Genomic DNA, 11,752 nt, shown 5'->3' on the forward strand with positions numbered 1-11,752 from the left:
AAGATGAGACGGCAGCACACCGGACACTAAAGCAGAATGGGGGGGGGACAATTATGAAGCGCCTTGCAATCAAGGGGGTCCCTGGAAGGCAGAGCGGGGTCTGATGAGCCAGTGTGTCACTCCGGAGCTCCAGGGCTCCACAGCTAATCAACCACCAAGGAAGGACTTGAGGGGCACGATCACTCAAGCCCTCCATCACCACGCGGGGAGGAAGCCAATCACCAGCCCATTTCCATGTGCTGTTATTCCCCCCACCCCCCCCACACCTTAGAGTTTCAAATCAAGGTGCAGCGGTGACCAGGCAAGCACTGGATGGAGGCATAGGTGCTCAGTGGACGCAATCAAATGAAGTCTTAAAATAAGATAAAGAAAAGAAAAGAGAAAGAAAGAGGGGGAAAAAACGCTCTGCAAGTGGTTTGTTCAAGACATTTAATATCTTTAAATCATCATAAATGGATTGAAAACACAAGGGGAACAGAGTGAATGAGGCTCAATTGCTTTCCAAGCGCGGCTCATGAGGTCCCGGTGATTGGGCTTGCAAATTGAAATGTAAGTCTTGTAATGCAGCGTGTTGAGGAGACAGAAGGAGTACAGGTCAAGGAAGGTGAGAGGAGCTCTCATTTTACCCTGGTAAGGGATTAACACTACGAGTGTATGATAGCGTGGTCACAGCCCGGAGGAGGAAGTGACTGAAATCTAAACAAACGCTTATCTGTTTCTGTCTTGAAAGAACACGGCTTCAAATAAATAGTTTCTCTTCTCGAACAAGGAAAGATGGGGGATAGAAGAGGGAGACAAGGAAAGGGTAAGAGAGAGCTCACTGTGACGCCATAATGTTGGACAAAAAATGAATTAATCAGCGGACAAAAGTTTGACAGGCCAGCAGCTTGATAGTGCTCAGACTTGACACACACGCACCACAGCACGTAATTGGAGGTAATATCTCCTCCTGTCCCCCCGTTTTAAGTTTGACAGTGGCTGGAGAGGCTCCCCGCACTAATAGGCTCCACTCAGAAAAGCATGGACACACACACACACACACACACACTCCAGGCCCGTCCTGTCATCTCACACTGTCCTCTGATGCTTAGGCAGAATATTGACAAAGAACGTGAGGTCTGTGATCTGCCTGGGCTCCAGCCAGCCGTTATTACAGACTGGAAATCCTGCTCACGGACCCTGCTGATTGTCCCCTAGCTCGCTAAACACCCTCATAGAGAGGAGAAAGAAACAAATCCTCCTCTTTTATACTTATCTTTCCTTCATGTGTGGCAAAGTCTCTGATTGTCTACCATGCTGGGGACAGACACACATTCGACACTTAGGAACGTGAATGGCTTACATAATACTCTATTAAGACATTTACAATTCTTTGTGCTGACTAATGTACCAAACTGACCCACCAGGTTTATTTTCGCTGCATAGAATCAGTATAGCTTTATTGTTGATTGACATGTAAATTTCCATTTGGGATGATCACTGATTAAATTCATATCTATATATAAAATGATGTCATCCATCCGTGACCATCTCAGTGACTTAAAGCCTGATATACAATGTATTTTAAAATAACTTGATTTGTCCAACCAACAGGCCAAAAAAGCGTTAGATCAATTCATTCTTACACAAGACAAAAAAAAGAAAATAGCAGAAATTGATGAATTGCACATACAGTAAAGATTTTTTCCCCCACAAAGATTAATGTTCTGCCTCTAATTACTTTTCTATTAGTACCTCACTGATTAATCAGCAGTTTATTATTGTCTTTTTCTTGTTTTATGCAAAAAAAATATTTCATAGTTAAATTTTCTAAATAAATTTAAAATGCCAATAGATACTGCCCCCTCACCCCCCCCCCCAAAAAAAAAGATAGTCAATGTATTTACATTAACTTTTCAGATTTTTTCTAAATGTCTAAAACAGAAAAAAGAAAGAAAAATTGTTCTGGTGACTTTACTGATCAATTAATTGATTGATTTCAGCCCTATGTTAAATAGCTTCATTACGAGATTGCTCGTTTGTATTGTGGCCGGTGTTCTCCATATATACAGTGGAATGGTCGTAACCACATTTGAAGTAATTACCCCTCTGGCAGACAGGCGATCCATACGTGAACAGTGCAGAGGGAGACTGAGCAGGACATTAAGTAAGCATTCTGCAATGCCAGCGTGATGCCAATTATTTTAAACGTGGTCAATGTTCTGCTGGTTTTATATTTCCTCAGGTACCACTCGTTCACGTTAACAAATGTGTAAATGCACCGAAAGGGCAAAGCTGGAGCAAAGGAGAAGAGTGTTTTAGTTGTTGAATTGAATTGGAATTAAATGCCTGCAGTGTAAACACAATCTGGAAATGTAGCCCCATGACGACTGTGCCTGTCTTTACCTCTGTTGTCTGCAGTTTGTGACATTTCTAATAGACCCTTAAGGCCATTTAGAAGATTGAATATCTAACTTTTCATAATAGATAACTCCAGACATGTAATTTCAGCCAAGAGCTCCTTTTCTCCTTATTTTGCATCACAGACACACTATTTGACACAGTGGCCACTTGTGGCCTCAAATTACATCTGGCATTTATTACAAGTGATTTTTGCAAATACCCACAACCTACCACAGTTTACTAATACAGATGTTCAATATTCTTCCTGTCAGAATCATTGGAGATAGATGTGTTTTTAAAGACCCTCGATGATATCTAATGTTAATCTTTTATCATATTTTTGACTAAAATAGCAGGTGGCAAGGCATGCATTGCACTTCAATTGATCCTTTTCATCAAACCAGATAATACTTGCTGATTGCAGACTGTTCTGGCTCAGGCAAATTTCACAGTATTATGTTCACTGTCAGGGAAAAGCAATGAGAGGCATTCATTCTAAAATTAAGCAGCTTTCACAAAATTAATTCTCCTCTTTTTCCTCTGGACACATAAACACAACTCTGATGTTGATATGCATTTTTTTTTAAGGGGGAAGCTGCATTTTCATTTTTCTTTCTTAGCAATGTGAGAACCAAAACCAAAACCTTCAAAATGAGTCACACAAATTCTCCCAAGTGTCTGTATACAGTATACGGTATACAGTAAGCACTTTTGCAGATGCTATAATTTATGGTTCAAGACACAAAAATGGATTGTGAGCTATTCCCAAATTGTAGCAAAATAATAACTTTGTCAAACAATTTTGACGGTGGACAACAGTGGAAAGCTAAAAAATAACAATAACCCACAGGACTGATCTCTAAAAGATAGAAAAAAAACCACTTGAAGCTGGAAGTGTAGAAACAGAAACACTTGAGACTCGAAAACACAATTTAGGAACAAAACAATCAGAACCCAATTTTTTTTCATTAACTCTGTGATAGGGAATTGATTTGAGAAAACACAAAACCCTGCTGCTCAGACGATAGGCTAATCACATGCTATAATCTCCACCAATCACATCCTAGTTTGCCGACTACGTGGGCTTCGGTTACTATGACAGCCATCTCTGCTCCTCAAAACCCCTTCTGAGCTTGTGGAAAAACCTGCAGCATCGTCGTTACTTCCTTTTCTGGCTTTACATTAAAGGCCTTAATTCATACAAGCATCACTAACAGCTTTACTAAAAATGTACTGCCAGCCTCATACCACCCACAATCCCCCCTCCTCCTCCTCCCTTCCCTGTCAATGATAATGTCTGTCTTGCTCCATATCTGAGGCCGGTTGCATGCAGACAAGCTGTCTTCGGATGAGTCGCGGGGGAACATTTTGTGGTTAACCACACTGCTCTCCGGGGGCAACCTGGGCAGTAGATCGGCAGCCGGTAAAACATTCACTGAGACAGGAGAGGCCATCCCAGTTTGTGTCGGCTGCACACAGAGCAAGTGCTGAGTGGAATCTTCTGGGTATTGGCTGTGTTAACTAAATTGACATTGGCTTCCAACCTCCTGGCTATCCATCAGTGAAGGAATGAGCACAGGGGCTAGAGAGGTAACCCCCGAGTCTTATGCACCTCCTGCAGTATAGTCCTCTCAGGGATGAAAAGCAAAGCGGGATGTGTGAGGCAGACTGTGGAGGAGGCGATCTCTGCCCACCCCCCACCCCTCACTTCCCCCAGATATTTTTGGTGATAACCATTCATTTGTAGTGGTTTTGGCCTGAAGAGGTTTGTCTTATCTGTTCCTTCTCTTTCTCTCTTGGGGGAAAATAGAGGTTGAGTCTTCTCTAGCCTACTCTCTCACAGTTGATTAGTAACTCCTGCTCTACCCCTACGCTCCAGGGATTCTATGCCAGCTCTCCTTATACATCCCCTTGTCATGCACACACTCACACTTCCTCTCTTTGTCTCCGCACTCCCAAACACACACTCGGGCACACACGTCTCCCTACAGTCAGGGAACGGCAATTTGAGGGAATCACACAACCAAGACCTGACATTTGCCATGCACCCATAACAATGAGAGCTTGATTAAAAGGGCAGAATGAAACTGTGTCGCCCTCCATTCATTGTCCTTAGCCCAAGTTAAATAGGATTTAAACCTGTGCATTGCAGCTGATATCTCCACTGTCCTGATTGCTTTAAAGCAGCGAGAATAAAAAGGTCTTGTTATTGTAATGTATGTGCGTAGCTGTACGTTACCGGGGTGTCAGAGGTGACCAAGTTTACACAGAGCGTCTGGGAATAGATAAGGACAACACTAACGTGGGGAGGGGGGAAGCAAAGCTAATACCGCTCTGGTGAATGCCGTGGTGTTTGAAAGGCACAGGAATAAAGCTTAGTTTTATCAGGCTTGGGACAACACACAAAAGGCGGCAGCATTGCAACGTGGCGGGTTTTAAAATTGGGATCAAAAGGTTCAAGCTAATTAACAAGCTAAATAAGAGTCCCCTAGCTTCATCTATGTAACCCCCCCCCCCCCCCCCCCCCCCCACTCCCACACCTCCGTCTCTATTGCGGCATTACTTTATTCGCCTATGGTGTGTGTGCGGTTTGCCAACATACACGATGAAATAATGTGAAGACAAATTACTCTCCATGCTGAAATGTGAAAAAGATCACTAAATTACCTACAACAAGATGATTCTAATTCACTATGTTATATTGCTAGCATGACCCTGAGAGTGAAAAGCCCCACGATTCAAGCTTTCTTCTCAAACTGTTTTGATGTTATTCGACTTTTCCAGCAGAGCCCCGAGGAGGGCTGAGATGGGAGAGTCAAATGGAAAGGACAAGGGCACATAATAAAGACAAATGGCTAGAGCATGAAATTTGATTCATTGCATTGGTACAGAAACATTCTTAGGGAAATAGCCAACATTGACATGTCATGAATTTCAAAACACTGTCAAAAAAAAAAAAAAAGCAAAGGGGAAAAACACTCACACACACACACATCCTGCTATAATGACATTGAGTCCCTGAGGGGCCTGCAGGGGGGACTCTGGGCAGATTGTGGGCCACATCAATCAGGCTGTTGTTTCTGATGGACGTGTCTACATTGAGTTGTGCAAAGATGTTGAGCAGGTTAGTTCACCATTATTATTGTATTATTATATTGAAGTCTGTTGCATATTATTTGAATATTTTCCTCTTAATTCTACTGGTATCAGACCTTCCAGATAATTCTGGTATTATCTGCTCAGGTTTTGCGTTTTTTATTTTCAAGATGCTTCTTTTATTCTCATAGTCAGGGTCTATATTTTTTATTTTTTCATCTCTATATATTACAAATAAACCCCATCATTTCTCATCTTCCTGTGTCCACTCAAATATAGTAAGTAATAGTAATGTGACTTTCTTATTAATTTTAAATAATCCACAAATTGTTGTTCACCTTCAGTGCATACACACAATATGACACATAAAACCAAACCTATACATGACTTTGTATTACTAAGGGTTATTATTTTAAGTGACTTTTTAAAGCTCCTGTTTCATCCCTAGATAATTACAGATGAGATGAATGAAATTCCCCTTTAGAATAACATATTTCATTCATATAACAGCAACATGATTGCTGAATGAAACAGCTGAAATCTATAGCCATGATAAATGTAGTAGCTTATTTATTTTCAATAGGCAACGGAAGCATATGCTTGCGGCAGACCTTTCACTACAGAGCACCCACTTTGTTGTATGATATGAAAACACCATCTGGTGTGTGAGCAGAGGCTAGGCTAAGCTAACTGGGGCTAGATAGGGCCCTGCTGTGTCACAGGATTATCTTACTGGTTGGTAGATCCGCTCTATTAGCCCCTAGTGACTTGGATTATTGGATGATCATTATTATGTGTGACTGAACAAGAAGCTAAGTACCTGCACTTCCCTGATGCAGTTAAGTCTTGTTAGTGTTAGTGATCAGACACATTACGAGCCCATTCTGACGCATTACGCATTTATTACACCTATTCTGAGACATAAACACGTTCACTTGGACTCAGAGTACATTTAAACCCAAGTTGACTGGTTTTACTGACTTATAACCAGGTGCTGCGATTTATAAAAAATATATTATGGCACGTCTGGAGCTCATATTTGTTTGTGGAGGTAGAATGCTCCCTTCTAATACGTCGAGAGAGGATCACAGGCGGGTACAGGAGATGGCACGTTCAGAGACGGGCCCTCTGCTTAACAAAACGAACATCTGCCGTTTCTCATCAGCAGGATTGAAGCTAATGACGAGCTGTGAGTGTGCTGACAGAGAGAATGGAATTGGATTGTGTACAAGAGGCCCACGGAGACCAGACATATGTTTTGGAGAATGTTGTGGATGGAGTGTATGGGTTTATATAGTGTGTGTCCATATGTGTGTGGAGATGGCCGTGAGACGGAGAGGCGGACAGTTGGCCTCAGCCATTTCTTTTTCTTTTTTTTTTGCAGTGTGTTTACCCGCCCATGTTTATACAAGTGGATGAAGAGGAGTGTGTTAGCGCAGGTAAAACAATCACTGTATTGCGCTCCCTTCAATCTCTGCTTTTGCGAACAGATAATGGAATTACACATCAAAGAAGCTTCTGCCTGTATCCGATTCTTCTGTGACCTCTACCAGCCTTTGTTCATATTCACCACGACAACTCCTCAGAACCAAGCCTCCACCAGCAGGCTTCTCCCTGCTTCCTCTCTGTGCCTAGGGAGAGATTAAATTTAGATGGAAATGAAATATTCATTTCCACTCAGCGACTGATGGCCATCTTAATTTGATACAAATTTTGATGCAACATCTCCTGGTTGTTTTTCATCACCAAACGCTCTTCTCTTAATGTCCTCGCCCTCCCTCCCTCCCTCCTTTTTTTTTTTTTTTTTACCAACCGTACCGTCCTCCTGTGGGTAATCCTCAATACAAGCACCCCTTTGGGTTTGACTTTGTTAAAACTAGAATTCCAAAGTACCATTACAGCTTTCTGCGGTCTCTTGAAATATGTCTGAGTCATTTCAGATGAGACATTTGCACAAACCCCGGCGAGGAGGATCTCCGGGAGCATGCGAGCGGAGAGTGCACTCTCTATAGCCCGCTAGAGGAGTTAATCACATGAAAACTTCTCGGTCCTCCATCCCTCTCTCTCTCTCCCTCCCTCTCTCTCTCTCCCTCTGCTGGTGCGGGGATAAAGACAAGCCTCTGAAGTGGCTGTGTGGGGAGACTTCAACCAAAAGTGGTGACCACAAACCCGATTTATCCCACTGAAGCTTGTGAGTGGTCACACTGCATACAGCTTCAAGTGCTGCACATTTGTCAGCTTACGTTTAAGTGTTCGGGCTGTTTCACACACAATAATTAAGTCTGGAGTCGTGGCTGCCTAAAGCATTTTAGAGACGCTAAATGAAAAATGCATGTGGCCAGGTGTTGTAGGAACAGAGTGAGGAGCAAAGGAAATGAAATCAACATGAAATCATGAGGGAGATTGATTAACTGGCACTGATTAAGTGCTTCAAGTATTAGGTAGATAAAGTAATTGATTATTCAATAAATCCCTGTCAGGCAGTGAATAACCTCGCTGAGAGAAAACAGAGACAACAAATGATGAATTAGTTTCATCAATCCACAGATGAAAGAGACAATGTATAATGATATGTCATTACTGTGTGCAATAGATATATTATATAAATCTGCACTATGAATATATCTTCATTTCATCAAATCGGGGAATCCCTATCTGATGGGGAAGGTTGGATATTAATGAACTGCACACACAGATCAGTGCTCTTGGAGTTACAGAACAAAGCTCAAAAAACAACTGAAAGCGTCAGCGTGCTGCCTTCAAATGCATCTCATTTCCATGTTGGCAAACATACAGATAATCTGCAGACACACGCTATCTTCAGAGAGTATAATCCCAACCACATCCTAGAGACATTTGTCTTTATTATAACAAAATTGCTGAAATGGTTCCTAGATGGGATTAGCAGCTGAAAACATGTGAGGATGACAAAGAAAAGAAAAGAAAATATGAAAGGCAAGCAGAGGGAGAGTAAAGAGCAAAAAGAAGCTCAGCGTGTGAGAGGACAAATACAGAAGGAGTAGTCTTTTTATTCCCTTCAACAAATAGAAGCTGCAGAATGAGACGGAGCGACCATCTGGCCTCGACTTAGAGCGATGCTCTGTAAAAAGCACTAAAATCAATGGCAACAACTCTACCTTGGATGCCCACCATTACCCAGATGGTGCACAGGCCACCTAACCAAGAGCAGATACAGAGTGCCGCGCTCAAATGCCACCACCCACCACCACCACCGTTCTCACTGGTTTGTTTATGTTGGTAACCAGTGCTGTGGAGCGACGTCGGCCACCGTGAACAGACTATCAGAGAGCCCTCTGTTGGGTGGCTGTGACACAGAGTACACACACACACTTGCACACTAAGTACAAAAAAAAGGAGGGGGAAGTCTACTACACATTCAAAAAAGCGCTCATCCTTAAACAAATGAACAGACTGGAATATTAACTACACTATATCTGCGATATACATATAACACATTCTGTGCACGTCCTCAGGTTTCTCCACTATTAAAACAGGTGAAATTTAAATTCTGTCAATGCAGTATATATATACACATATGGTGCTTTTTCTTTTTCTTCTTTTTTTCATTTTTTATTTTTTACTATTTTTCAAATGGACACAATTAAATGGAAACACCTCGTTAAACATAAACACACCGCTTCAAAAAAATCGTATGAAACCACAAGCCTTTTGAATTTTGTTTTTCTTTTGGCATTGAGGCAAATTCAGCAGCTGTCTCTTGCGTGTCCCTCTTCTCAACCTGTCAAAATACAATCTCAGAAACACACACGCACAAAAAAAAATCACCGAAAAAAAACAACCAAAAAACAAAACAAACTGCTCCTGCACCACAGGCAATGATAGATTCTATAAAAAGCAATATTGCTACTGTAGCACATTTCAAGGTAAATTTGTCTCAGCATTTTGACATTTTTAAAAACAAAGCCTGTCAAGTCTATTTCAGGTCTTCATCTGAGCTGCTGCCACAGTTTTAAAAAAAGAAAAAAAATGTTCCTTTGACCGAACGATTTCAGTTCAGATCAGTAGAAAGGGAGCTTTAAGGATTTATGCAGTTTCTAAGACATCACCAAAGTCCATACACAGCAATGTCAGAGAAGTCATGGCTCCTCAGAGTGCAGCAGTCAATCACAGGGGCATGCTGGGTCTGCCTGACAGCTGCATATGATGCTCAGCAGTAAACATTACTCCGTGGTCTCAGAGTTGATGCTGTGTTTCAGGTTGGAGCATTTTTATGTTTTTTATTTTCATCATTTATATAAGACTTTGAAAAATACCTAATTCAAGGTTATATGACTGCAGCATGAAGCTGTACTTCTACTCCTGTTAATGTCTAATAGCTCTCTGTTTGAACAAAAGTAGCTTTTCATTGACCACCCACTGAGCTCCACTGGAATTATGAATTACAAAATCAGGAGTGGGTTGTTGCTGGTGTGTCACACCAGAGACCACTTGGTTATGAGACACAATTACCTCGGCACTAAGAATATGGGATATGCAATTTGGTAATAAACATCCACTTTCCCCCCATTATTTTATACCTCGAAGACAAAAAGCCCCCCCATCACTACCTACCCCACCCTCCTGCCCCCCACCCCCTCCGCCACTCCCCCCATCCCTGCCATTAAGACGCTCTCTCTCCCTGCCTGTTCTCCGGCTGTTGAAGTGGCATGTTAATGTGGGCCAATGCCATTTTGAGTAATTGTCCTGTATGGCAGTCCGCCAAATGTCAAAAACGATTTGCCTCTTGACAAAAAACGGTATCGATCCCTATTCTGTTTATGTCTCTTCTCTGGAAAAAAAAAAGAAAAAGAAAAGAAAGAAAGAAAAATAAATCTTTCATCGATTCGCCAGCCTCTGAATGACAATTATCACATTGTTTTCTACTGTGAGTGATTAGAGATAGACAACACCAGCACGAGCTTCTTGTTTTTGTGTCCCACTGTGGGCTGCGCACGAGCAGGGGCCAAGGACACAAGACTTAACTCAGAATGAGGACTGTTGTCTTCGCGGTGTTAAGGAAAGATGAGAAGAGATGAGACATTAACCTTCCTGATCTCGCCCTGAATAAATAGTTTTAAACTTTCCGATGGCGTATTCACTGCAAAACTGTAGCTCTTCATTTAGCAGACTGTCATTAACAAACTTACTTCCAGAAGGCATGGCAGCGAGCCTGAATTTAGCCGGTGACTCAACATGCTGGCTGCAGAAAATGGAACAGACAAAGCAGAGTGCATAGAGGTCACACTAACCCACAATATTTCAGTTTCGTGGTCTCTGAGTGCTGAAGGCATCCTCAGTTTTAGAGAAACCCGTCTGCTATAACGCACCGCTCTCCTGTTGCTCTCTACCTCTGCCCCCCCTCCACTTTAAGTCGAATGAAAATTCACACACTCCTAGAATGAGGGGGAATGGTAAATGAAGGGAGCTGCTCATCTGCTCCTAAAACTAAGCGCTGCCGCTGAGCCGCACTGAGATCAGCTGAGTGGGGAATAAATTTGAAGGTTACCGTACTAACGTGTGCGTGCGTGTGTGTGTATAGGATATATGTATGTGTGTGTTTGTGTGTATAATTGCAAATGGGAAGAACTTACCTATTCGAATAACATGAGGCATCCCGCAACAGTACTGAATCCAAAAGAGACATGCAATCAGCGATGTCCAGTATTCCCAAATCGCACTCCGGGGAGACAGCCAAGTATTTCGCATGGTTGTAAAGTCGCGGGATCCACTTTTTAAAATTCCAAAGACGGCTCAGAATTGCTCATCAAAACTGAATTCGACGGAGCAAGTATGGATTTTGGTGTCTGCGACAAATTTACGCTCATTGTACTTGGTTCAACATTCTCCCAGGGTTGTTTTTTTTTCTTTCTTTCTTCCTGTTACTCACAACTCTGAGAGCGGCTCGGTCTGGATGAAGCCCCCCAGTCCCTCACAGACGGATCAGCGATACACCTGCGAACACAGGCTGCTACAATTAGCCTGCAGGAGTCTCTGTATCCCCTCCTACCGCCGATGCTATCTGTCTATTGGCAAGTACCACGGCAACAGCCGAGCCAGACTCCCGCACCGCCGTGGAAGAGGAGAACTGCGCCTGCGGAACTTTGGGTCGCCTCAAATGATTGTGTCGCCCCGAAACACAGGAGCGCGTTACACGACGAGTGCCGAGGAGTCTGAGCGCTCTGCAGACATTCAAAAAATGCTTGTTGCAGTTTAATCACTCCAGTCCCCCCCGCTCCAGTGATGAGAACAGTTC

The 11,752-nt window shown here is 42.6% G+C and overlaps 1 protein-coding gene across 2 annotated transcripts in view; it reads right to left on the reverse strand.

The window, feature by feature from the left end:
• Positions 1-11,205, reverse strand: part of grik3 (glutamate ionotropic receptor kainate type subunit 3) — a gene marked incomplete at both ends in the record, with an annotated part of 96,708 nt that extends 85,503 nt beyond the window's left edge. For both annotated transcript variants that reach the window (XM_083990504.1, XM_083990505.1), the window contains one exon: positions 11,091-11,205. In XM_083990504.1, coding sequence (XP_083846630.1) covers positions 11,091-11,205 — 115 coding nt within the window. The remainder of the gene's footprint in view (positions 1-11,090) is intronic.
• Positions 11,206-11,752: the final 547 nt, after the last annotated feature.

Source organism: Trachurus trachurus (genome assembly GCF_905171665.1).
Source record: "Trachurus trachurus genome assembly, chromosome: 16".
NCBI classification, from domain to species: domain Eukaryota; kingdom Metazoa; phylum Chordata; class Actinopteri; order Carangiformes; family Carangidae; genus Trachurus; species Trachurus trachurus.